Here is a 27,840-nt window from a genome sequence, read left to right as displayed (position 1 = left end):
GAAACAACTGATCAATAATTGCAAAAGGAAGAGGTTACTTGAATAAACTGCAGGATCTGCATAAAGGTAATCTGTTACTTATCATTTAGATTGGAACTCCACCATTGGACACCCATGAACACTTCCTGGGAGAAGAGGAGAGGCTGAGTGAGCAGGAGAGACATAAAAGGTATGGTGGTCTTTAACCTGTCAGAGATCAAATGGGCAGTTTGTCTGTAAACAACTGAGGCCATCTGAAGAAGTATGAGTATTGGTAGCTCTGAAATTACAAAGCAATTTTGTGTCTGAGCTCTCAGTAGTACAGATGAAACTGAATTTCAGCCAGCCATCAGGTTTTTCTGCTAATTTTGTTGAGGTCATCTGAATTTTTTGAGGAGATAACACAAGTGGTAAATTAAGGAAATGTGCGCGGGTATTGTTGACATGGACTTCTACAAAACATTGATACATTTCTATTCAAAAGAAATGATTAATAAAAATGGCCAAATGTTTACTGGAAGATCAACTGTTAGGGAGGAGTTGTGTTAATTTGATGGGAAAGGAACCTGAAAATAGCAGCAAAGTCCTGCAGGATGCTGAAGATCTGAAATAAAAACAAGTAATGCTATGGAAACTCATCAGGTCTGGCAGCATCTGTGGAGAGAGAACCAGAGTTCATGTTTTAAGTCCAGTATGACTTCACAAGATGCTATCATCAAAAATGAGTAATTCTGGACTAGAAACGTCAATCCTTTCTTTCCGCAAGTGCTACAGGATATGATGACTTTCTTGAGTACATTCTGTTTTATTTCAGGAAATAGCAGCACTGAGATCAAAAGAAAGAGATATAAAGCAGCATTAAAGTTAAAAATGTCTCAAAATTGCAGGCTAGAGTTAAGGGAAGTAGAAGTGGTGCTACCGGTATTAATTTGGATTTTTTTAGAAAAAATGTTGGAATCAATTTTATAAGGATGTTGCCAGGATTGGAGGATTTGAGCTATAGGGAGAGATTGAATAGGCTGGGGCTGTTTTCCCTGTAGCGACAGAGGCGGAGGGGTGACCTTTTAGAGATTTATAAAATCATGAGGGGCATGGATAGGACAAGTAGACAAAGTCTCTTCCCTGGGATGGGGGAGTTCAGAACTAGAGGGCAGAGGTTTAGGGTGAAAGGGGAAAAATATGAAAGAGACCTACGGGGCACCTTTCTATGCAGAGGTTGCGTGTATGGAATGAGCTGCCAGAGGAAGTGGTGGAGGCTGGTACAATTGCAGCATTTAAAAGGCATCTGGATGGGTATATGAATAAGAGGGGTTTGGAGGGATATGGGCCGGCCGTTGGCAAGTGGGACTAAATTGGGTTATGATATCTGTTGGCATGGACGAAGGGTCAGTTTCTGTGCTGTATATGTATATGACTCATAATTATTAAAGGAGTAATAGCACATTTGAAAAATCATAAACTAATCAAGCAGAGTCAACATGAAAGGGATCTCTTGCATGACTAACATAGAGTTTTTCAAGGAAATTTCAACCAGAGTAGATGGGGGAACCGGTGGATGTGTTGTATTTGTCCTTCCAGAAAGCATTTGACAAGGTATCTCCGAAAAGGTTAAGTCATAAGTTAGGAGCTTATTGTGTTGGAGGTAAGTGGCTGTGAGAAATATCAGTGTTGAGACTGAGGTACTGGAAAAGCACAGCAGGTCAGGCCGCATCCGAGAAGCAGGAGAATCGCTGTTTCTGGCAAGAGCCCATCATCAGGAAATCTGTTTCAGGAAGGACACTGAAAGTGCTGTGACACTTTGTTCTAGGAGGAGTCTTCTAATTTGCTCAGAGAAAAGAGCAAGTGACTAGAAGTGAGGCAGGTAAAGGGACCCAGGAGGCAGCATTGCAGGAGCATTAGCTCTTACAATTGCCAGCAAGTTTGAGGTACTTCAAATCTCTTAGAGAAGAGTGTGAACTGCATGGGCACGTGAACTACCTGACCAGAATACTGCATCCAGGAAACCATTCAAGTGAGGGGAGTAAATAGAATTGCAGTGGTAGTATAAGTCTGTGTACTGAAGGGGATAGCTACGTTTTTCTCTAGCTGATGGCTGTATTGCCTGCCAGGATTTGGGATACCTGCTGTGGGCTGGAGAGGAACCTGCTATAGGACAAAGCAGTGATTGTGGTACATATAGGTACCACCAATGTGGATCGGAATAAGATGATGTACTGCTGAGGGAATATAAGCAGTTAGGGGCTAAAGTAAGAAGCAAAACTTATAAGGTATAATATTCTGTGGATTACTACTTGAGCCACAAGCAAATCGGTGCAGGCTGAATGAGATTTGAGAGATGAATGCATGGCTTATAGAACATAGAAAAGTACAGCACAGAACAGTCCCATAGGCCCACGATGTTGTGTAAAATATAGTAACTTAACCTATACACCCCTCAACTCACTGTTATCCATGTGCATACCCAGTAGTCGCTTAAATGTCCCCAATGTCTTCTCTTCCACCACCTCAGCTGACAACGCATTCCATGCATTCACAACTCTCTGCGTAAAGAACCTACCTCTGATGTCACCTTTATACCTTCTTCCTAATACCTTCAAGCTATGACTTCTCTTACCAGTCAATCCTGTCCTGGGTAAAAGTCTCTGGCTATTGACTCTATCTATTCCTCTCATTATTTTGTACACCTTGATCAGGTCTCCTCTTATCCTCCTCCTCTCCAGAGACAAAGGTCTGAGCTTATTCAACCTTTCTTCATCAGTCAAGCCCTCCAGGCAGCATCCTGGCAAACTTTCTTTGCACCCTCTCCAAAGCCTCTCTATCTTTCCAAAAGTAGGGCGACCAGAACTGGACACAATATTGCAAGTGTGGTCTCACCAGGGACTTGTAGAGCTGCAGCAAAACCTCATGGCTCTTAAACTGGGTAACCCTGTTAATGAAAGCCAAAACACCATATGCTTTCTTATCAACCCTATCCACTTGGCTGGCAACTTTGAGGGATCTATGTACTTGCTAATCCAGATCCCTCTGTTCCTCCACACTGCCAAGAATCCTGTCTTTAATCCTATATTCAGCATTCGAGTTCGACCTTCCAAAATGCATCACTTTGCATTTCTCCAGGTTGAACTCCATCTGCCATCTCGCAGCCCAGCTCTGCATCCTGTCTATTGAGCTGCAGCCTGCAGTAGTCCTCTACTATCGACGACACTTCCAACCTTTGTGTCATCTGCAATGTGATGTCGGAGAAATAGGGTTTGTTCATTTGGAACTGGCATCCATACTAGGGAAAGTGAAAGATATTCTGTTGGGATGGTCTACCCCAGAAAGAAAGAAATGGGACATGCAAGGAATATACTGCAATTATCATAGGTGACTTTAATCTATGTGTAGATTAGGATCATCAGATTGGAAACAATAGCCTGGGGAGGTACAGTGGCTCAGTGGTTAGCACTGTTGCCTCACAGCTCCAGGGACTTGGGTTCGATTCCAGCCTCGGGAGACTGTTTGTGTGGAGTTTGCGCATTCTCCCCATGTCAGCGTGGATTTCCTCTGGGTGTTCCAGTTTCCTCCCACAATCCAAAGATGTGCAGGTCAGGTGAATTGGCCATGCTAAAATTGCCCATAGTGTTAGGTGCATTAGTCAGAGGGAATTGGGTCAGAGTGGGTTCCTCTCTAGAGGGTCGGTGTGGACTTGTTGGGCCAAATGGCCTGTTCCCTGTTTCCACACTGTAGGGAATCTAATCTAAGAACCATGCTGGGACCAATGTGCCTGCAAATCATATAACTATGGCATGAGACATGGTTTTAAACTAAATCGTGGGGTGGAAGGGAGTGATAGGCAATATTTTAAAAGTAATGAAGCAAATTATCTAGGGGCAGCATTTTGAGTATTGATTTCCAAAGACGAGTGTGTGATGCTGGAAAAGCACAGCAGGTCAGGCAGCTTCCAAGGAGCAGGGGGATCAATGTTTCGGGCATAAGCCCTTCATCAGGAAAGCCTTCCAGCACCACATTCTCTATTCTGATCGCCAGCATCTGCAGTCCTCACTTTCTCCTAATGATTTCCAAAGTACACCAGGATGGGTCAGGACATATGTGCATACATACAAACAAGGGTATATCAACAGGTAAGGCCAGATTTTGTCAAAATTATAAATAAAATGGGAGGCCTTGTATATTATAATGCAGACAGCATTGTTAGCATAGATAGAGAGAAATATGTACGATATGACAAGCATCACAGATACTTGGTTGAAATGTCACCAAGGGAGGACCATGACAATAATAGGATACCTTTGTAAATTAGGGATGTTAATGCAGTGATGAAAGATGACAGTTTGGATAGAGGTAAGAAATAATAAAGGTAATTTGTCACCTGTGGTTGTAGCTTCTAGACTTCTTAATAGTTCCACTGAAGAAGAGAATAAGCAGAAAGAAATATATGGGACGTGCAAAAAATATATTGCGATTATCATGGGTGATTTTAGTCTACACATAGATTGGGATAATCAGATTGGCAACAATAGCCTGGAAAGTAAGTTGGGTGTTTTGTAGGTGATTTCTTAGAGCAAAGCATTCTAGAGTGAACCAGGGAGGACACTTTCCTAGCTGAAAATGTGTTGCTGGAAAAGCGCAGCAGGTCAGGCAGCATCCAAGGAGCAGGAGAATCGATGTTTCGGGCATCATCCCTTCTTCAGGAAGCCATTGTGATCAATGTCATGAATGCAACTAATTGTTAAGTCTTTCAACTTTTAGAACGGGTTGCTGATTTCAGTTCATTAAAAGTAAATCCGAGAACTTCTTTCAAATCACATTCTTGAGATAACTTAAAGTTTTATTTTTAAAAAGTGACTTCTCAACTCAAGAGAATGCATTAAAGGTCTGACGGTGGAGACTCTGTCTGTCTATCCCAATCTTGAATCAAACTGGTTCTGTTTCCAAAATAGGAATTTATAAAAAATGTTACATGGATTGACTGCAGATTGTGTGCTTTTTGAGCAAAATAGAATGTATTTGCAATTCCAGTTCTGCAAATGTAAATTAACCCCATAAACTTGTGTGAGTGTGTGTATGTGATAGTATGTGTTTGCGTGAATGCACCTTTCGGGGGGGGGGGGGGGGGGGGGGGGTGTATATGTGTGTGTGTCTGAGAGAGAGCATGTTTATGAGAAAGGGTCTGCGTGAGTATATAAGTGTGTATGTGTGAGAGTGTATAGTGTAGTGGGGTCACCTGTAGTGTGACATGAACCCACGGTCCCGGTTGAGGCCTCATGGGTAGTGAATTTGCCTATCAACCTCCGCTCAGCCACTCTCTGTTGTTGTGTATCCAGAACTGCGCCTTGGAGGATGGTCACCTGAAGATCTGAGGCCGAATGTCCCTGATCGCTGTGGTGTTCCCCAACTGGGAAGGAACATCCCTGCCTGGCGATTGTTGCACAGTGTCCGTTTATCCATTGTCATAGCGTCTGCTTGGTCTCACCAGTGTACCATGCCGTGGGACATTCTTGTTTGCACCGTAAGAGATAGACAACATTGGCCGAATCACATGAGTACCTGCTGTGTACATGGTGGGTAGTGTCCCACCGTGTAATGGTAGTATCCATGTTGACACTCTGACCTGACAGGGTTGTGTGGTGTTGTGGTCGATGTCCTGAAGGCTAAGCAGTTTGCTTTGAACAGTGGTCTATTTAAGGTTTGGTGGTTGTTTCAAGGTGAGGAGTAGAGGCATAGGAAAGGTCTTGGCGAAGTGCTCATCCTCATCGATAATGTGTCCCAGGCTGCAAAGAATATGGCATAGTTTCTCCGCTCCCAGGAAGTACTGAACAACAAAGGGTACCTTATCGGTCACATCCCTGTGTCTGTCTCCTGAGGACATAATTATGGTTTCTCACTGTGGCACATTGGAACCGGCGATCAATGGATTGAGCATCGTACCCTGTTCTTATGGGTGTCCTTCTGGGTCTTCAGGTGTCCGTTGCGTTCCCCCTCCCTGAACAGATCCATCCAGTGTATGCGTAGGGCTTGTCTGCATGGGATGGCTGTTTTAATATGTTTAAGGTGGAAGCTAGAGAAGTGCAGCATCGGAAGTTACCTGTGCATTTGGGGTAGAGTGGGGGACTGAGGTGCCCTTCCTTGATGGAGATGTGTGTGTCCAAAAATGAGACAGATACTAAAGAGTAGTCCATGGTAAGTCTGATAGTGGGATGAAACTTGTTGATATCATTGTACAGTTGTTTCAGTGACTCCTCACCATGGGTCCAGAGGAAGAAAATGTCATCAATATATCTGGTATATGGTGCTGGTCAGAGGTCCTGTGCAGCAAAGACGTCTTGCTCAAACTTGTGCATAAAAATGTTGGTATATTTGGTGCAAGTGTGGTCTCCTTGGCTGTTCCGTGTGTCTGGATGAAAAACTAATTGTCAAAAGTGAAAACGTTGTGGTCGAGGATGAAGCAGATGAGTTGTAGAATGGTGTTCTGAGATGGGCAGTTGGTGGTTTTGAGTAATGAGGAATAATAGGGGATAGAAATCAGGAGTGGAAGTGGTCTACAGCCCCCTATGACTAAGTTTGATCCATATATGGTGTTATTTTCCAATGTGGAGAGTCTGATTTAGGTTGTGCCTGCGCTCATTGGAACTTAGGAGAATGAAAGGGGATCTTACTGAAACATAGTAAGACCATAAGACATAGGAGTGGAAGTAAGGCCATTCGGCTCATCGAGTCCACTCCGCCATTCATTCATGGCTGCTGGGCACTTCAACTCCACTTACCCGCATTCTCCCCGTAGCCCTTAATTCCCCGAGACAACAAGAATCTATCAATCTCTGCCTTGAAGACATTTAGCGTCCCGGCCTCCACTGCACTCTGCGGCAATGAATTCCACAGGCCCACCACTCTCTGGCTGAAGAAATGTCTCCGCATTTCTGTCCTGAATTTACCCCCTCTAATTTTAAGGCTGTGTCCACGGGTCCTAGTCTCCTCACCTAACGGAAACAATTTCCTAGCATCCACCCTTTCCAAGCCATGTATTATCTTGTACGTCTCTATTAAGTCTCCCCTTAATCTTCTAAACTCCAATGAATACAATCCCAGGATCCTCAGCCGTTCCTCATATGTTAGACCAACCATTGAAGGGATCATCCGTGTGAATCTCCGCTGGACACGTTCCAGTGCCAGTATGTCCTTCCTGAGGTGTGGTGACCAAAACTGGACACAGTACTCCAAATGGGGCCTAACCAGAGCTTTATAAAGTCTGAGTAGCACAATGGTGTTTTGATATTCCAACCCTCTTGAGATAAGTGACAACATTGCATTCGCTTTCTTAATCACAGACACAACCAGCATGTTGACCTTTAGAGAATCCTCGACTAGCACTCCCAGATCCCTTTGTACTTTGGCTTTATGAATTTTCTCACCGTTTAGAAAGTAGTCTGTGCTTTTATTCTTTTTGCCAAAGTGCAAGACCTCGCATTTGTTCACGTTGAATTCCATCAGCTATTTCCTGGACCACTCTCCCAAACTGTCTAGATCCTTCTGCAGCCTCCCCACTTCCTCAGTACTACCTGCCTCTCCGCCTAACTTCGTATCATCTGCAAACTTCGCTAGAATGCCCCCAGTCCCTTCATCCAGATCATTAATATATAATGCAAACAGCTGTGGCCCCAACACTGAACCCTGCAGGACACCGCTCGTCACCGGCTGCCATTCTGAAAAATAACCTTTTATCCCAACTCTCTGCCTTCTGTCAGACAGCCAATCCTCAATCCATCCCAGTAGCTTACCTCGAACACCATGGACCCTCACCTTGCTCAGCAGCCTCCCGTGTGGCACCTTATCGAAGGCCTTTTGGAAGTCTAGATAGACCACATCCACTGGGTTTCCCTGGTCTAATCTACTTGTCACCTCTTCAAAGAATATAGTATTTCAAAATGTTTCCCTTTAAAAGGGAATGCAGTACAATAATAGTGAAATCTTACAAAAACCATACAAGGTACTTATCAGCCTTCACCTAGAATTCCGTGAAGAGCTCTGAGCTTGACAGGGTAGTTATGGAGGGTTATTTCTCTTTGTGACACAGTCCAGCACCATTTGGAATAATCTCAGTGTGAGAGGTTGCCCATTTAAGATGGGTGAAGAAGAATTTCATCTGCCAGAGGTAGTAAGACTGGCATTCATTATTGCAGATGACTATTGAGACTGGGTCTTTCAGTATATTCAAAGTGAAGACAGACAAAATTTTTAATCAGTAAGAGAATAGAGGGTTATAGGGAAGAAGCAAAAAAGTAACATGAGGAATATCACATCAGTCATGGTCTTGGGCTCAGCTTGATAAGTGCTAACATCTGCTCCAATATCTTATGATTTTAGGTAATGAGGATGCCTGTCCTCTTGAGTGAAAATGGGGAGTTAATCATAGATACTAAAAAATTGTATGAAGTGAATATATTTTGCTTTTGAAAGCAAAAGAAAATCCACTAATATTGGTGAAAAAAGATACATTTTATTGAGGCTTTTCATCTTGCAGTCATCAGGACAGTTAACAGACAATGCCAATATAAAGGGAAAGCAACAAAAACAGAAATTGCTGGAAAAGCTTAGCAAGTCTGGCAGCATCTGTGGAGAGAAATCAATTAATGTTTTGGGTCCAGTGATTCTTTCTTAGAACGTCTGTCAAAGGGAAAAGCGACGTTTGTACGAGGAGAGTGCATATTGGTAGAGGTGTTACCATGGAGAATACACCATTTGTTGATGACTCACAGCTAACTGCTACTCTTTCTATAAATTTTATACCAGGCAGTTTGATTGTCAATGCCCTGACAAATGACCCAAGAACGGCTGTCTTTTTTGTTGTTCAGTTGAAACAGACAGTGTGTATACATGTTCTTTATTTCTAACAACGCTCAACTTCTATACTACAAAATGACAATTTGTATTCCAGCAATAGCTGTGAACTAAGAGATGGATAGGAGAGAGGAATTTGATAAAATAATATTCGCTAGGACAGTGGTACTGAGTTGCTGGAACTGCAACTTATAAGTGTCTGGGTCCTGACAACTGCCTTAGAGTTTTAAAAGTGTTATCTATTTTTTGTCTTAATTTTCCAAAATTTGCTAGATTCTTGAAAGGTTCCATTAGAATGGCAAGTAGCAAATATTCAAGTAAGGAGAAAGGCAGAAAATACAGGCTGGTTAGCATGATCCCTGTCATAGGGTAAGTGTTTAAGATGATTATTAAGAAATTTATAGCTGGGCACCTAGAAAACCCTAAGATAGTTTAGAGTAGTCAGCTGCTTACCTGCTAAATTGTATCTAGTTTTGAAGGGCTTTTGCCGGAAAGGTCGATTCTCCTGCCCCTCAGATGCTGACTGACCTGCTGTGCTTTTCCAGCACTGCACTCTCTATTCTAATCTCCAGCATCTGCAGTCCTCACTTTCACCTTAGAAACAATTAAGCCAAGTTCCTCTTGTCAACAAAGAGTAATTGCAATGAGTATCAGATTACTTGCTCTCAAAATTGCAGTGATGTTTCAACAATCCTTTGTTTCTGAACCAGTTCTTTTCTATTTCAATCCACAATCAAAAATACAGAAAAAAAAACTAAACATGGTCTTTACATTTGGGGCAATGCTCCCCTGGATTCTTGGAAATTGCACTCCGGTATTTCCTCAGGCACAACTCCGATTTTCCACAAATTGACAACTTCACCAAGTCAACGCTGTACTGGATTGTTTCCCTGAGCTCAAGCTGCTCAGTTACAGTAATCTATTACTGTTATGGTATTTGGCATCTTCTGAGCCCCAACTGCTCCCAGGTCTTAGAGTCATAGAGATTTACAACACAGAAAAAGGTCCTTGAACCCTTAAGAAATCCACACTGCTAACTGACACAGCAGTTAATCTGCACAGTTACTGCCTTGCTGTTTGAATTTATGTATCTCTCAATATTGGAATGCGTCTAGGAAAACTTAACAAAGAGCAAAATACTGATTTTTGAAGGAACCTGTGTGGGAGAGCTCACAGCACAGGAACAGTTAGGTTTTTAAGTGTAGCCTTGCTGTAAATCTACAGTAGTGAGTAGAGTGGTTCTTTCTTGATTATGTTTTATTGAGATCTGTCTCTTGATTAAATTTTTAAAAATATAAGCCATAAGTGTTAAGTTAACCTGGAGTTTTTATGAAGAGCAATAAGACAGTGCTCTTTTCTGGGTCTGTAGATTGTGAAGGGCAAAGATGGCTTTTAATAGAGTGATATGCTCCTGTCAGATGTGGGAGTTTAGGGAGAATGTACATGTTAATGAGGATTATGTCTGCAGGAAATGTCTTTGGTTGCGAATCCAACCGAATGGATCAGTTGGAGCAACAGTTAGAAACAATGAGGAATTTTCAAGAGCAAGGAGGAATGATAGATAGCAGTTATAGGAAGGGAGAAAAGCTGCAGATACAGTCAGGAGGATGAGTTAACTCCAGGCAAGGTAGGAGAGGTAGGCAAGTAGTGCAGGAGTCTTCCGTGGCCATCCCCATTTCATCCAAATATGCTGATTTGAAAAATGTGGGGGTGATGGACTCTCAGAGGAATATAGCATGAACAGCCAAGTTTCTGGTATCAAGAAAGACTCTAATGTAATGAGGAGTACATTGGGTTCCAAGCGAACGATTGTGATAGGGAACTCTGTCGTCAGAGGCACAGATAGATGTTTCTGCGGCCAGCAGCGAACAATTAGAATGATGTGTCAGGATCAAGGATGTCTCAGGGTGCAGAATGTTCTCAAATGAAGAGGAGCCAGCAGAAGTTCATTGTACACAATAGAACTAACAACATTGGAAGGGAAAAGGATGAGATTCTGAAAGGAGAATATAGAAAGTTAGGCAGGAAGTTAAAAAGGAGGTCCTCAAGGGTAGTAATATCTGGAGTACTCCTGGTGCTACAAGCTAGTGAGGGTTGGAATAGGAGGACAGAACAGATGAATGCGTAGCTGAGGAACTGGTATATGGGAGAAGGGGTCACATTTCTGGATCATTGGAATCTCTTCTGGAGTAGGGGTGAGGCAGGGAGATTTGCTAAAGCTGCTTGAGAGGATTTAAACTAGTAAAGTCGGGGAGGTGGCGAGGGATGGGACTCTGAGATAGTGAGGAAAGACATCAATCTGAGACTGGTACAGTTGGGAAAAGGAGTGAGTCAAACAGTCAGGGCAGACAGGGACAAAGCAGAGAACAGGTAGGACTGATAAATTGAACTGCATTTACTTCAATGCAAGAGGCCTAACAGGGAAGGCAGGTGAACTTGGGGCATGGGTAGGAACATGGGACTGGGACATCATAGCAATTACGGAAACATGGCTCAGGGATGGACAGGACTGGCAGCTTAATGTTCGAGGATACAAATACTAACTGAAGGATGGAAAGGGGGCAAGAGTGGCGTTTTTGGTAAGGGATAGCATTACAGCTGTACTGAGGGAGGATATTCCTGGGAATGCATCCAGGGAAGTTATTTTGGTGAAACTGAGAAATAAGAAAGGGATAGTCACCTTATTGGGATTGTATTATAGATCCCATAATGGTCAGCAGGAAATTGAAAAACAAATTTGTAAGGAGATCTCTGTTATCTGTAAGAATAATAGGGTGGTTATGGCAGGGGATTTTAACTTGGCATACGTAGACTGGGACTGCCATAGTGCCATAGTTTAGATGGAGAGGAATTTGTTAAGTGTGTACAAGAAAATTTTCTAATTCAGTATGCGGATGTACTAACTAGAGAAGATGCAAAACTTGATCTACTCTTGGGAAATAAGGCAGGGCAGGTGACTGAGGTGTCAGTGGGGAGCACTTTGGGACCAGCGACCTTAATTCTATTAGTTTTTAAATCGTGATTGGAAAGGATAGACATGATCTAAAAGTTGAAGTTCTAAATTGGAGGAAGACTAATTTTGACGGTCTTAGGCAAAAACTTTCAAAAGCTGACTGGGGACAGATGTTCACAGGTAAAGGGACAGTTGAAAAATGAGAGGCCTTCAAAAATGAGATAACAGTATATTCCTGTTGGGATGAAAAGAAGGGCTGGTAGGTATAGGGAATGCTGCATGATTAGAGAAATTGAAGTTTTGGTTAAGGAAAAGAAGAAAGCATGTATCAGTTATAAACAGGAGAGATCAAGCGAATCGTCAGAAAAGTATAAAGGCAGTAGGAGTATGCTTAAGAGGGAAATCAGGAGGGCAAAAAGGGGACATGAGATAGCTTTGGCAAGTAGGCTTAAGGAGAATCCAAAGGATTTTTATAAATACTTTAAACGACAAAAGGGTGACAAGGGGGAGAATCGGGCGCCTCAAAGATCAGCAAGGCAGCCTGTGTGAGATGGAGGAAACACCAAACAAGTATTTTTAGATTAGATTAGATTAGATTAGATTACTTACAGTGTGGAAACAGGCCCTTCGGCCCAACAAGCCCACACCGCCCCGCCGAAGCGTAACCCACCCATACCCCTACATCTACATCTACATCTACATCTACCCCTTACCTAACACTATGGGCAATTTAGCATGGCCAATTCACCTGACCTGCACATCTTTGGACTGTGGGAGGAAACCGGAGCACCCACGCAGACACTGGGAGAACGTGCAAACTCCACACAGTCAGTCGCCTGAGGCGGGAATTGAACCCAGGTCTCAGGCGCTGTGAGGCAGCAGTGCTAACCACTGTGCCACCGTGCCACCCACAATTTTGCATCAGTGTTTACTGTGGAAAAGGATATGGAAGATATAGAATGTGGGGAAATAGATGGTGACATGTTGAAAAATGTCCATATTACAAAGGAGGAGGTGCTGGATCTCTTGAAGTGGATAAAACATCAGGGCGTGATAATACGTAGCCTAGAATTCTGTGGGAAGCTTGGGAAGTGATTGCTGAGCTCCTTGCTGAGATATTTATATCATTGACAATCACAGGTGAGGTGCCAAAAGACTGGAGGTTGACAAACGTGGTAGCACTATTTAAGAAAGGTGTTATTGAAAAGCTGGGGAGCTACATACTGGTAAGCCTGATGTCAGTGTTGGAGGTTTAGATCAGAGTGGTGCTGGAAAAGCACAGCTGGAAAAGTTCAGGCAGCTGTGGAGAGATAAATGGAGGGGGGTGGGGGGCGGGGGGGGTGGCTGGGGAGAAAGTAGCAAAGAGTACAATAAGTGAACGGAGGTGGGGATGGAGGTGATCAGTCAGAGGGGAGGGTGGAACGGATAGGTGGGAAGGGAGATTGGCAGGTAGGACAGGTCATGAGGATTGTGCTGAGCTGGAAAGTTGGAACTGAGGCAAGGTGAAGGGAGGAGAAATGAGGAAACTGGTGAAGTCCACATTGATGCCCTGGGGTTGAAGTGTTCCGAGGTGGAAGATGAGTCGTTCTTCCTCCAGGTGTCGGTTGGTGAGGGAGCGGCAGTGGAGGAGGCCCAGGACCTGCATGTCCTCGGCAGAGTGGAAAGGGGAGTTGAAATGTTGGGTCACGGGGGCGGTGGGGTTGATTGATGTGGGTGTCCCGGAGATGTTCCCTTAAGCGCTCTGCTAGGAGGTGTCCAGTCTCCCCAATGTAGAGGAGACTGCATCAGGAGCAGTGGATGCAATAAATGACAAGTGAAACTTAGATGGATGTGGAAGGCTCCTTTGGGGCCTTGGATGGAGGTGAGGGAGGAGGTGTGGGCACAGGTTTTGCAATTCCTGCAGTGGCAGGGGAGTGTGCCAGGACGGGAGGGTGGGTTGTTGGGGGGCATGGACCTGACCAGGTAGTCACAGATGTGACCTGTTCTGATTTCAGTGATGGACAAGTTGTTGGAGGGAATCCTGAGGGACAGGATTTACATGTATTTGGAAAGGCACGGACTGATTACGGATAGTCAGTATGGCTTTGTGTGTGGGAAATCATGTCTCGTAAACTTGGTTGAGTTTTTTGAAGAAGTAACAAAGAGAATTGATGAGGGCAGAGTGGTAGATGTGATCTATATGGGCTTCAGTAAGGCGTTCGACAAGGTTCTCCATTGGAGACTGGTTAACAAGGTTAGATCTCATGGAATATAGAGAGAATTAGCCATTTAGATACAGAACTGGCTTGAAGGTATAAGACAGAGTGGAGGGCTGCTTTTCAGACTGTAGGCCTGTGACCAGTGGAGTGCCACAAGGATAGGTGCTAGGTCCACTACTTTTCATCATTGATATAAATGATTTTGATGTGAACATAGGAGGTATAGTTAGTACTTTTGCAGATGACACCAAAATTGGAGGTGTAGTGGGCAGTGAAGAAGGTTACCTCAGAGTACAATGGGATCTTGATCAGATGCGCCAATGGGCTGAGGAGTGGCAGATGGAATTTAATTTAGATAAATGCGAGGTGTTGCATTTTGGAAAAGCAAATCTTAGCAAAACTTATACAATTAATGGTAAAGTCCTGGGGTATGCTGCTGAACAAAGAGACCTTGGAGTGCAGGTTCATAGTTCCTTGAAAGTGGGGTTGCAGGTAGATAGGATAGTGAAAGGAGAACATACCAAATACCTTCCTTTATTGGTCAGAGCATTGGGTATAGGAGTTTGGAGGTCATGTTACGCCTGTACAGGACATTGGTTAGGTCACTTTTGGAATACTGCACGCAGTTGTGGCCTCCTTACTATTGGAAACTTGATAGGGTTCAGAAAAGATTTACAAGGATGTTGCCAAGATTGAAGCATTTGGCATGGACGAGTTGGACTAAAGGGACTGTTTCTGTGCTGTACATCTCTATGACTATGTCTGTGCCAGTCAAAATGTCTCATCCCATTTTTCAGCACTTGGCCCCCTCCATAGCCTTGCATTCCTTGGCATTGCAAGTGTATTGTCGCTCCATTTCCCCCCCTCAGTTGAAGCAAAACGCTTAGAGACACAGTATAGTTTTACCTCCTCCATCTTTATTCCAGGCCCTGGAGAGAGAGAGAACGATTGCCCGTGTGCACAGGGACGTGAGTTCACGGTCTGCTCTGGAACAGCAGTTTCTCAATGAACTGTATAGTCATTTTACAGGGAGGAATATTATGAGAGTTTCTACGTCTACCATCCTTGCAGGCAGTGAGTTCCAGACTCTAGTCATCTTCTGGGTGAACAAGTTTTTCCTCACGTATCCTATAATCCTTCTCTTCTGTAAATCTATGTCCCCTAGTCATTGATCATTCCATCAACGCATTTCTCAGAGCACTTGCTAGACAGCAGCACAGCTGAATGCAAATTTGCCTAACATAGAGTCTGCATCTCTTCTAATCACATACTGTCTTCCAGCCTCACTTTCATTTTTTAGCTTCTCTTAAGTAATTCATGATCTGTCCTGAGTAATCACTTGCCAGGTAGAACTCACTGAAATTAATATTTTGGAAAAGTCAAAAACTACAAACTTTGTGAACTCTCTATTCCTTAAATGTTACCATTTTCACAGAACTTTGGCTTAAAAATTGCATGCAACAAAAATGGTTTTCATCACATCTATCAGACAGGTTCTCAAATGCATTGAGAGTTAGTGCAGGATGCTAAGAAATCATAGAACATAGAACAATACAGTGCAGACATTGGCCCTTGATGTTGCACTGACCTGTGAAATATTCTCAGCTTGTCCTCCTACACGATCCCAAAAGCATCCATGTGCTTATCTAAGGATTGTTTAAATCTCCCTAATGTGGCTGAGTTGACTACATTAGCAGGTAATGCATTCCACCCCTTACCATTCTCTGAATAAAGAACCTGCCTCTGACATCTGTCTTAAATCTATCAGCCCTCAATTTGTAGTTATGTCACCTCGTACATGCACTCGTCATCATCCTAGGAAAAAGACTTTCACTGTCTACCCTATCTAATTCTCGGATCATCTTGTATGTCTCTATCAAATCCCCTCTTAGCCTTCTTGCCAATGAGAGCAGACCCAAGTCTCTCAGCCTTTCCTCCGAAGACCTTCCCTCCAGACCAGGCAACATCCTAGTAAATCTCCTCTGCACCTTTTCTAATGCTTCCACATCCTTCCCGAAATATGGGACCAGAACAGTACATAATATTCCAAGTGTGGCTGCACTAACATTTTGTATAGTTGCAGTTTTGTATACTGTGGCTCCGGAACTGGATCCGTCTATGAATGAAACCTAACACACTATATGCCTCCTTAACAGCACTATCCACCTGGTTGGCAACTTTCAGGGACCTATGTACATGGACTCCAAGATCCCTCTGTACATCCACACTACCAAGAATCTTTCCATTGACCCAGTACTCTGCCTTCCTGTTATTCTTCCCAAAGTGCATCACCTCACATTTCGTTGCATTGAACTCCATTTGCCACCTCTCAGCCCAATTCTGCAGTTTATCCAAGTCTCCCTGCAACCTGTAACATTTTTCCACACTGTTCACGACTCCACCGACTTTAGTGTTGTCTGCAAATTTACTAATCCATCCACCTAGGCCTGCGCCTAAGTCATTTATAAAAATGACAAACAGCAGTGGTCCCAGAACAGATCCTTGTGGCACAACACTAGTAACTGGATTCCAGGCTGAATATTTTCCATCAACTACCACTCGCTGCCTTCTTTCAGAAAGCTAGTTTCTAATCCAAACTGCTAAATCACCCTCAATTCCATGCCTCTGCATTTTCTCCAACAGCCTACCATATGGAACCTTATCAAAGACTTTACTGAAGTCCATGTGTACCACGTCAACTGCCCTACCCTCATCTACATGCTTGGTCACCTTCTCAAAAAACCAATGAGGTTTGAGAGACATGACCTGCCCTTGACGAAACCATGTTGACTATCTGAAATCAAATTATTGCTTGCTAGGTGATTATAAATCTTATCTCTTATAATCCTTTCCTACAACAGAAGTAAGGCTCACTGGTCTATAATTACCTGGGTCATCTCCACTGCCCTTCTTGAACAAGAGCACATTTGCAATCCTCCAGTCCTCTGGTACCAAACCTGTAGACAATGAAAACTCAAATATCAAAGCCAAAGGCTCTGCTATCTCCTCCTTAGCTTCCCAGAGAATCCTCTGATAAATCCCATCCAGTCCAGGGGACTTGTCTACTTTCACGCCTTCTAGAATTGATAACATCTGTTCGTAACTAACCTCGATCGTTTCTATCTAATATCTAGTACCCCATTCTTCTCTTCTATAATATTCTCCTTTTCCTGAGTGAAAACCGATGAGAAATGTTCGTTTAGCACCTCTCCGATCTCCACAGGGTCCACATTCAACTTCCCACTTCTGTCTTTGACTGGCCCTATTCCTACCCTAATCATCCTTTTATTCCTCACCTACAGAAAGCTTTAGGGTTCTCCTTTATTCTGTTTGCTAAAGACTGCTCGTGTCCTCTCTTTGCTCTTCTTAACTCTCTCTTTAAATCCTTCCTAGCTGACCTGTAACTTTCCATTGCCTCTTCTGAACCATCTTGCCTCATCAACACACAAACCTCCTTCTTCTTCGTAACAAGAGATGCAATTTCTGTTGTAAACCACAGTTCCCTTACTTTATCACATGTCCCTGTCAGGCAGGGAGGAAATCTATCAAGGACATGCAATATCTGTTCCTTAAACCAGCTCCACACTTCCATTGTCTGCATCCCCTGCATTTTGCTACCTCATTCTATGCATCCTAATTCTTGCCGAATCGCATTATAATTGCCCTTGCCTCATCGATAACTCTTGACCTGTGACACGTACCTATCCTTTTCCATCGCTGATCTAAATGTAACTGAATTATGGTCACTCTCTCCAAAGTGCTCACCTACACCTAAATCAAACAACTGGCCTGGCTCATTACCAAGCACCAGATCCAATGTGGCCTTCCCTCTTGTCGGCCCTTCGACATACTGTGTCAGGAAACCCTCCTGTACACATTGGACAAAAACTGATCCACCCGAGATACCAGAGCTATAGCATTTCCAGTCAATGTTGGGGAAGTTAAAGACACCGTAATGATCACCCTGTTCCTTTCACTCATACCCAGAATAATTTTGCCAATCCTCTCTTCCACCTCCGTGGAACTCTGCGGAGGCCTATAAAAAAAACTCCAAGCAGTGTGACCTCTCCTCTCCTGTTTCTAACCTCAGTAGACGAGTCCTCATCAAAAGTTCTCTCAGCCACCGTTATACTAACCTTGACTAACAAGGCCACGCCTCCCCCTCTTTTACCGCTTTGCCTGTTCTTAATGAAAGATCTAAACCCTGGAACCTGCAGCATCCATTCCTCACCCTGCTCTATCCATGTCTCCGAAATTGGCACATCGAAGTCCCAGGGTACCCATCATAATCTGATCAGACAGCCAACATGGCTTATGTTCAATTTATCTTTTACTTTTTTAGCACAATAATATTCACTAGGGAATAGTGAGGGCTGCAGATGCTGGAGAAGTCAGTGGATAAAGTGTGGCACTGGAAAAAGCACAGTAGGTCATGCAGCATCTGAGTAACAAGAGGCTCGACATTTTGGTCTTAACCATGCATCAGGACTGGCAACAGAGAAGGCAGCTGAGAAATAAATAGGGAGTGGGGCTGGGGGCAAGTTAGTTGTGGTGTTGATAGGTGGGTGAAGGTCTGAGATGATTGTGATACACCTCCTCCCACCCTGCCTTTAAAGAAGGAGGCCATCTGGTGTGTTTTGTGGTGGAACTGGCCCTCCTGGGAGAAGATGCAGCAATGGTAGAGGAATTGGGAATAAGGGATAGTGTTTTTACAGGAGGCAGGGTGGGAGGAGGTGTAGTCCAGGTAGCTGTGGGAGTCGGTGGGTATGTAGAAGGTGTGTTGCGTCGGTCACCATTGAGGGAGATGGAGAGGTCCAGGAAGGGGAGGGAGGTGTCTGAGATGGTCCAGGTGAACTTAGGTCAGGGTGGAATGTGTTGATTAAAGTTGATGAACTGTTCAACCTCCTCGTGGGAGCACGGGGTGCCACCGATGCAGTGATCAATGTAGCGGAGGAAAAGATGGGGAATGGTGCCAGTGTAACTGCAGAAGGTGGACTGTTCCATGTAACCAACAAAGAGACAGGCATAGCTGGGGCCCATTCGTCGGGAAGAAGTGAGAGGATTCAAAGGAAAAGGAAAAATTGCTGAGGGTGAGGACCAATTCTCCCAAATGAATGAGTGTAACAGTGAAAGGGTACTGGTAGGGCTGGTCCAGGAACCGCCCCCCTCCAATACGTTCGGGACACCACCCATGCCTTCCACCTCCTCCAAGACTTCCGTTTCCCTGACCCCCAACGCCTCATCTTCACCATGGACATCCAGAAGCCAAACACCTCCATCCGCCATGACAATGGCCTCTAAGCCCTCTGATTCTTCCTCTCCTGACGTCCCCACCATTACACAACAGTTCGTCAACTTCACCAACATGTTCCACCCGACCTTAAGTTCACCAGGACCATCTCAAATACCTCCCTCCCCTTCCTCCATCTCCATCGGACCCCACCATCAGAGATACATTTCTCTCCCCACCCCTATCCACTTTCTGTAAAGACCATTCCTTCCACGACTCCCTTATCAGTTCCATGCCCCCCACCAACCCAGCCTCCCCTCCCCTCCCGGCACCTTCCCCTGCCACCGCAGGAAATGCAAAATCTGCGGCCACACCTCTGCTCCCCCCCCAACTCCTCCCCAACCTTTGTCCATGGCCCCAACGGAGCTTCCACATCCATCAGAGTTTTACCTGCATTTCCATATGTGTCCTTTCCAGTATCCGTTGCCCCGATACAGTCTACTCTACATTGGGGAGACAGGACGCCTACTTGCAGAGCGCTTCAGAGAACATCTCCAGGACACCCGCACCAACCAACTCCACCGCTCCATGGCCGAACACTTCAACTCCCTCTCCCACTCCGCCAAGGACATGCAGGTCCTGGGCTTCCTCCATCATGACTCCCTAACCACCCAACGCCTGGAGGAAGAATGCCTCATCTTCCACCTTGGGACCCTCAGACCCCACGGCATCAATGTGAATTTCACCAGTTTCTTCATTTCCCCCACCTTATCCCAGTTCCAACCGTCCAACTTGGCACCACCCTCGTGACCTGTCCTACTTATCCATCTTTCTTCCTTTCCACCTATCCCCTCCACCCTCCTATCTGACCTATCACTATTACCCTCACCTCCAAATTACCATCGCACTCTCAGCTACCTTCCCCCGGCCCCACTCCCCTCCCGTTTATCTCACCACCACCTTAGTTCACAGTCTCGTTCCTGATGAAGGGCTTTTGCCTGAAACATCGATTCTCCTGCTCCCGGGATGCTGCCTGACCTGTTGTGTTTTTTCAGCACCACCCTCTCGACTCTAATCTCCAGCATCTATAGTCCTCACTTTCACCTCTCAGATAGATATTGCCTGTTCGCAATAAACAAGGTACTAAACAGCAATCGCCCTGCACTTCTAAAACTCAACACAATGTATAAAATTAGATATGATTTCATTGATAGGCAGCATTTGTGAAATAATCTTGCATTTGTCAGTCAAGTTAACAGTACACTTGTGTGTACTGAAAACATCATGTATTAATACACAGGTTCCTGTATTTTGCAGTCAGAAAAAATGTACAAAACCTACGTCTGTTTCAACTCAACAAAATTGACGATAGCCACTTACTGATTCATTGTCAGGTCAATGTCCTGACCAATCAGATTCACCCAGCCTTGCTTAAAACTTAAAGCCAAGCAGTTAAGTGTCAGTCAGATCTAGTGCATTATTGCATCACCTTTACTAATTGGTATCTACTTCCCAACTAAACAGCACCCTTCTCATACGTAATAAATATTGTTTTACCTTTGCATCAGTATTTTTATGTATTTTCCTGATGATTGACATGTAAAAAGCTTTGACAAATGTCTTTTTCATCAGTACTCAATTTCTACAAAATCAGTACAACAAAATCACAGTACGACAAAATTCCTTTGTGGTAAGGTATGACACCAATCAGACATTTTCCCTAATTGCATTTGTGTTGCCTGAAAAGTCTTATGAATTTCAATATTTTTGGTTTGTATAGGTTTGAGAAGGTTTACACTCATACTTTGTATTACCTGGCACAAGTCTACAAGCATCTGGATATGAATGAGAAGGCTGCCTGGTACTGCCATACTACCCTGCAACGCCAGCTTCAGTTCACTCATTACAACCCTGTGGAGTGGGCTATCAATGCTGCTACTTTGTCCCAGTATTATATCACAAAGGTAAGTCTGCATGTGTGTAGCCTTCAGGCAGCAGTCTGGGCATTATGATTACTGCATGGTGCCAGGACCCCAGAAACAATTCTAGAATGTGCGTTTCACACGGATGTTTGAGAGTTCGTTTAAAAAGTGGATTCCTGAGCACTTAAAGTTACCACTACCTATAGTCTTACATCACCTATGGAAAATTGTCCCTTACAACTTTACAAAGAAAATTCTTCACAGAAAGATAATGCTAGACTAGGAAGGGAGTGAGGTTGAGTGGGCAGGTGGGGATGTTGACAAGATGGGCTATGAGGAGCAGGAATGAGACAGGGCAGGGAGGTGTGGGATCGGCTGAGATGTAGCATGGAGGGGTAGGATCAAGTGAGACTGTGAGGTGGTGAGACAGGGCAGGGAGGTGTGGGATCGGGTGAGACATGGCATGGAGGGATAGGATCAGGTGAGACTGTGAGGCGGAGTAAAAAGCAACACTTCTTTATTTTTCTCATTTCTTTGTTTTGGAACTGAGTTGAAGTTAAGAATTGAACTTTGAACAGCAGCTTGTTTTAAAAAATGAGAACAGAGATGGGTGTTTTCTTTTGAGAACTGGCCTGGAAAGATAATGCAACATAATTGCTGATCTAAGGACACGAGGTAGTTCAGCATCAAGCTATTGCGATACTCATGACTGGCAGCTGATTGTATGTTAAATTGACCAATTGAGGGAGAGCCAGTTCTAACAGGGTCTTGGCAGGAGACTATTTTATCTTGTAGAGACTTCTAGACAATGTGCTGCTTGATTTTGCTCGCTTTCTGGTTTCTCTTCGGTTTGTGAATTGTTAAAAGGTCTGAGAAAATAATCCAGTCTGAAAGAATTAAGTAAATATTTCTAAGTTAGTGACTTTGGAATTCAAGCAAGTTATTCTGCTTTTCTGTGAACAGTTGTCCAAAGTTTTTATGAAGGCCGAGTATCAGTTGTTGGAAACTGTTTATTGAACTGGCAAATTACAATTCTTTTAATCTCTTTTTAATTTATCCCATAATTGTGTCTGTCTATGTTAGTGTGGGTTATGATCAAAGAAGATTGGGCTTTAGATCATTGATGTTGTGATATTGTCATCAGGATGTGGTTGATGGAGGGACAGGACTGGCATCACAATATTTCAGGATACAGGATCAGCAGACAGGACAGAGGAGGGTATAAACGAAGAGGCAGTGTTACGTTATTAATTAAGGAGTCAGTTACTGCAGTAAGGAGTGGCTACATCTTGAAAGGGTCTTCAAATGAAGCTTTATAGCTCGAATTTATGAATCAAAAGGGAGCAGTAATGCTATTGGGAGGGTTTTAAGGTCCCAAACAGACAGCAGGCAATTGAGCAAATATGTAGACAATTCACTGAAGGATGTAAAAATAGTAATAAGACAATTATACTAAGGGATTTAAATTTGCCCAATATTAATTGAATTAATCATAGGATTTAAGAATTTAGTGGGGACAGATTTCTTGAAATGTATTCAGGAGAGTATTTTTTATATCAACACGTAGGAGATCCTAAAAGATAGAGTGTAGCACTGGCCCTAATTCTGGGAAATAAAGCAAAAGAGGTATTCAAGGTGGAAGTATTCAATGATAGCAACCAGAACACAATATGTTTTAAAGTTGTTCCGGAAAAGGCAAAAGATGGTCTGCAAAAAAAGGTTTTGTTTTGTGGAAATGCAGATTTTATTAAAAGAAAACAGGGTCTCGCAAAAGACGACTGGGAGATCTGCTTAATTCTAAATGTACAGCAAAATAGTGGCAAGCATTCAAAAAACAAACTAGGGAGAGTACAATCCAACATGTTCTCTTCCAAGTGAAATATAGGAGCAGCAAGCCCAGAGAACCCTGGATGTCTAAGAATATTCAGAATTGGATGAAAAATAAAATAGAGGCATGTAACAAAGGGAGAAAATCAACAGGGATCATAGCAAAGTAAGGAATGCGCGAGGGGACCTTAAAGAAGCAGTTAGGAGAGCAAAGCGGGTATAGGGCAAGGAAAACACTGATGGGCAAGATTAGGGAGAATTTTGAGATATTCTGCAAGTATATCAATGGGAGGAGAATAACCAAGAAAAGATTAGGGCTCATTTGAGACCAAGGGAAAAATGTGTGTGGAGCCAGAGGACATTGGTAGAATGGTAAATAAAGTTGTATAGCATGGAAACAGGCTGTTCGGTCCAGCTTGTCCATGCTGACTAGATGTCCTAAATTAATCTAGTCCCATTTGCCAGCATTAGTCTATATCTCTCTAAACTCTTCCTAATCATATACCTATCCAGATGCCTTTTAAATATTGTAATTGTACCAGCCTCCTCCACCTCTTTTGGCATCTCATTGCACCACCATCCTCGACGAGGAATAATTACCCCTCAAGTCCCTTTTAAATCTTTTCTCTCTCGCCTTAAATCTATGTTCTCTAGTTTTTGACTCCCCTACCCTGGGGAAAAGACCTTGACTATTCACCCTATCTATGTCCCACATTATTTTATAAACCTGTTTCAGGTTACCCCTCAGCCTCCAACATTCCAGGGAATATCCAGCCTATTCAGCCTCTCCCTATAGCGCAAATCTTCCCACCCTGGCAACATCCTGGTAGGGATTCGGAGAAGATTTACAAATTTAATAACATCCTCCCAATAGCACAGAGACCAGAACTGAACGCAGTTTTCCAAAAGTGACCTAACCAGTATCCTGTACAGCTGCAACATGATATCCCTAGTGCTGTTGTCAATGTACTGAGCAATAAAGGGAAGCATACCAAACGCCTTCACTATGCTATTTGCCTGAGACTCCACTTTCGGGAAATATGAACCTGTACCCCAAAGTGTCTTTGTTCAACAACATTCCCCAGGGCCCTACCATTAACAGTATACATCCTGCCCTAATATGCCTTAACAAAATGCAACATTCACATTTATCCAAATTAAATTCCATCTGCCACTCTTCAGCCATTCTGATCCATGTGTTTGAATAATCATTGTCACTGTCCACTCTACCACCATTTTTGGTGTCATCTGCAAACTTTCTAACCATACCTCCTATATTCACATCCAAATTATTTATATAAATGACTAAAAGTAGTGGACCCAGCACCCATCCTTGTGGCATACCACTGGTCACTGGCCTCCAGTCTGAAAAGCAAACCTTCACAACCACCCTCTGTCTCTTACTCTGAAGCCAATTTTGTATCCAAATGGCTAGCTCTCAATGTAATCTAATCTTGCTAACCAGTCTACCATGCGGGACCTTGTTGAATGCCTTGTTGAAGTCCATACAGGCAACATTCACCACTATGCCTTCTTCATTCTTCTTTGTCATTTCTTCAAAAAATTCAATCCAGGAGGAGAAAAAAACATCGAGAAGATTCAGAGATTATAGCAGCCAGGAGATATTCACTGAAGCTTCCAACTCTTCTGAGACTCCAAGAGCTTCTAATGTTACTCAGAAATCCTAATCTGTAAGAGTTGGCCCCAACCAGGTTGTCTCCACTGTTCCAACTTTTAAAAAAAAATCCCAAGGCATCACAAGTTTTTTTACTTTCTTAGAGACAGCTCCACACCTCTGCCTTACAATCTCTCTTCAAAAAAAAACCAAGACACAAGTGTTTGGATAAGAGAGGATTTCAGCAAGGCTTTTGACATGGTCCCACACAGAATCATAGAATCCTATAGCATGGAAGCAGGCCATCTGGCCCATCCTGTCCACACCGACCCTCCAAAGAGAATCCCACCAAGTCCCATTTGACAACCTGACCTTAAACCTGCATTTCCAATGGAAAATCCATCTGATCTACACATACCTGGACATTATGGGTAATTTAGCATGGCCCAACTAACATAGGAAACTGATGAAAATGGTGAAAACATACAGGATCCAGGGTAAGTTGGCAAGTTGGATCCAAACTTGTGGTGGATGTGATGTGATATGTATGTGATATTCATAAGTGATGTGGATGAGAATGTGGGGAGGACGATAAGTTTGTGGAAGACACAAAAATAGTGGTTGATAGTGAAGGGGAAGGTTTTAAGTTATAAGAGGATATGAAGAAATTGGTCAGAATGGGCAAATTAGTGACTGATGGAATTTAACACTAATAAGTGTGAGGTGATGAGTTTTGGAAAAAGTAACAAGACAGGGGAGTATTCGTGAATGATAGGAAGCTTAGAGAAAATGGAGAGGGGATCTTGGTCTACTTGCCCACAAATCCCTCAAGGCAGTTAATAGGGTAGAACATAGAACATTACAGCGCAGTACAGGCCCTTCGGCCCTCATTGTTGGTTCCACAGGTTGGAGCAATCTGAAGCCCACATTGTTGGTTCCACAGGTTGGAGCAATCTGAAGCCCACATTGTTGGTTCCACCGGTTGGAGCAATCTGAAGCCCACATTGTTGGTTCCACAGGTTGGAGCAATCTGAAGCCCACATTGTTGGTTCCACAGGTTGGAGCAATCTGAAGCCCACATTGTTGGTTCCACAGGTTGGAGCAATCTGAAGCCCACATTGTTGGTTCCACAGGTTGGAGCAATCTGAAGCCCACATTGTTGGTTCCACAGGTTGGAGCAATCTGAAGCCCACATTGTTGGTTCCACAGGTTGGAGCAATCTGAAGCCCTCATTGTTGGTTCCACAGGTTGGAGCAATCTGAAGCCCACCTATCCTACTCTATTCCATTTTCATCCATATGCCTGTCTAATGACCATTTAAATGCACTTAATGTTGGTGAGTTGACTAATGTTGCAGGGAGTGCGGTCCACGTCCCTACTACTCTGAGTAAAGAAACTACTTCTGACATCTGTCCTATACCTGTCACCTCTCAATTTAAAACTATGTTCTCTCGTGCTAACCATCACTATTAGCGGCTCTCACTGTTCACCCTATCTAACCCTCTGATTATCTTATATGTCTCAATTAATTCACCTGTCAGCCACCTTCTCTCTAATGAAAACAGCCTCAAGTCCCTCAGCCTTCCCTCATAAGACCTTCCCTCCATACCAGTTAACATCCTAGTAAATCTCCTCTGAATCTTCTCTAAAGCTACTCAGCTTTCCTATAATGCGGTGACCAGAATTGTATGCAATACTGCAATGCAGCCACACCAGAGTTTTGTACAGCTGCAGCACGATCTCGTAGCACTGAAACTCAATCCCTCTACCATACGCCGCCTTAACAACCCTATCCACCTGACTGGCAACTTTCAGGGATCTATGTACATGGACACCGAGATATCTCTGCTCATCTAGACTACCAAGAACCTTAGCATTAGCCCAGTATTCTCTATCCCTGTTGCACCTTCCAAACTGAATCACCTCACACGTTTCCGCATTAAACTCCATTTGCCACCTGTTAGCCCAGCTCTGCAGCTTATCTATGTTTCTTTGTAATCTGCAACATCCTTCAGCACTATCCACAACTCCACCGACCTTAGTGTCATCCGCAAATTTACTAACTCATCCTTCTACGCCCTCATCCAGGTCATTTATAAAAATGACAAACAGCAGTGACCCCAAAAAGGGTGGTTAAACATATAACTGAGTGTTCAGGACTGGCATGTACCAATAAAGAGGAAGGACAAGAACAGCAAGGTAAGGTAACCTTGGATGATGAGTGACTATGTAAATTTAGTCGAAAGGAAAAAAGTAACATACGTAAGGTTTAGGAAGCTAAAATCGGGCAGTACCTGTGAGGAATATAAAGAAAGGATATAACTCGAACAGGGAATTAGAACAGCAAGAAGGGGCCATGGCAAGTGGGGTTAAAGAGAATCCTAGGGCATTCTATACATACATTTCAAAAGAAGAGGATAACTAGGGAGAAGAGCAGGATCACTCACGGATAAAGAAGGGAGCTTTTGCTTGGAGGCAGACAATGTGGGTGAGTTCCTAAATGATTACTTTGCGCTGGTATTCACACAGGAGAAGGATGCAGAGGATAGTGAGATTTGTGTGGAGCATGCTAATATGCTTGGGCTTTTTGAGACCAAGAAAGTAGTGATGTTGGGTCTCTTGAAGAGCATTAAGGTGAATAAGTCCCCAGGACCCAATGGGATCTAGCCCAGGTTATTGAGGGAGAGAAAAGAGGAGATTGCTGGGGCTTTGACCAAGATCTTTGCATCTTCGCTAGCCACTTGAGAGGCCCTAGAGGACTGGTGAGCAGCTAATGTTAAAAACTGATGAACTATGGATGCTGTAAATCAGAAACAAAAACAAATTACTGGAAAAACTCAGCAGGTCTGGCAGCATTTGTCAAAGCAAAGATTGAGAGCCTAGATGTTATGTTAGTGCTGTACGGAACCTTGGTTATGCTGTAGCTGGAGTACTGTGTGACATTCTAGTCACCGCACTGTAAAGATGTGGTTGCTTTGGAAAGAGTGAACAGGAGGTTCCCTAGGATGTTGCCTGACATGGAGCATTTCAGCGATGAAGAAAGGCTGGATAAGCTTGGGTTGTTTTCTTTGAAGCAGAGAAAGTTGAAGGGTCGTAGCGTGATAGAGGTGTATAAGTCCCCTGAGACAATAGTTGAAGTCTTTTTTTAAAAAAATGTGGATTACATTCAAGGCAATGGAACCAGTGTTGGAAAGCAGGACTAGTGTAGGCTTAGCATGGTTTTGGTGATCCACGCTCGATCCTGTATTAATTAGGTTAGCAGAGCAGAGATAAACAAA

General features: G+C 43.6%; 1 protein-coding gene across 1 annotated transcript in view; it reads left to right on the top strand.

Moving 5' to 3' along the window:
• The window catches only part of kifbp (kinesin family binding protein), a 59,469-nt gene that overhangs the window by 14,783 nt on the left and 16,846 nt on the right, over positions 1-27,840 (top strand). The window contains 2 exon segments of the mRNA XM_072557037.1: positions 90-169; positions 20,979-21,162. Coding sequence (XP_072413138.1) covers positions 90-169; positions 20,979-21,162 — 264 coding nt within the window.

Source organism: Chiloscyllium punctatum, chromosome 38 (assembly GCF_047496795.1).
Source record: "Chiloscyllium punctatum isolate Juve2018m chromosome 38, sChiPun1.3, whole genome shotgun sequence".
Classification (NCBI taxonomy): Eukaryota; Metazoa; Chordata; class Chondrichthyes; order Orectolobiformes; family Hemiscylliidae; genus Chiloscyllium; species Chiloscyllium punctatum.
Note: the sequence above shows the minus strand (reverse complement) of the source record. Positions and strands in the feature narration are given on the sequence as shown.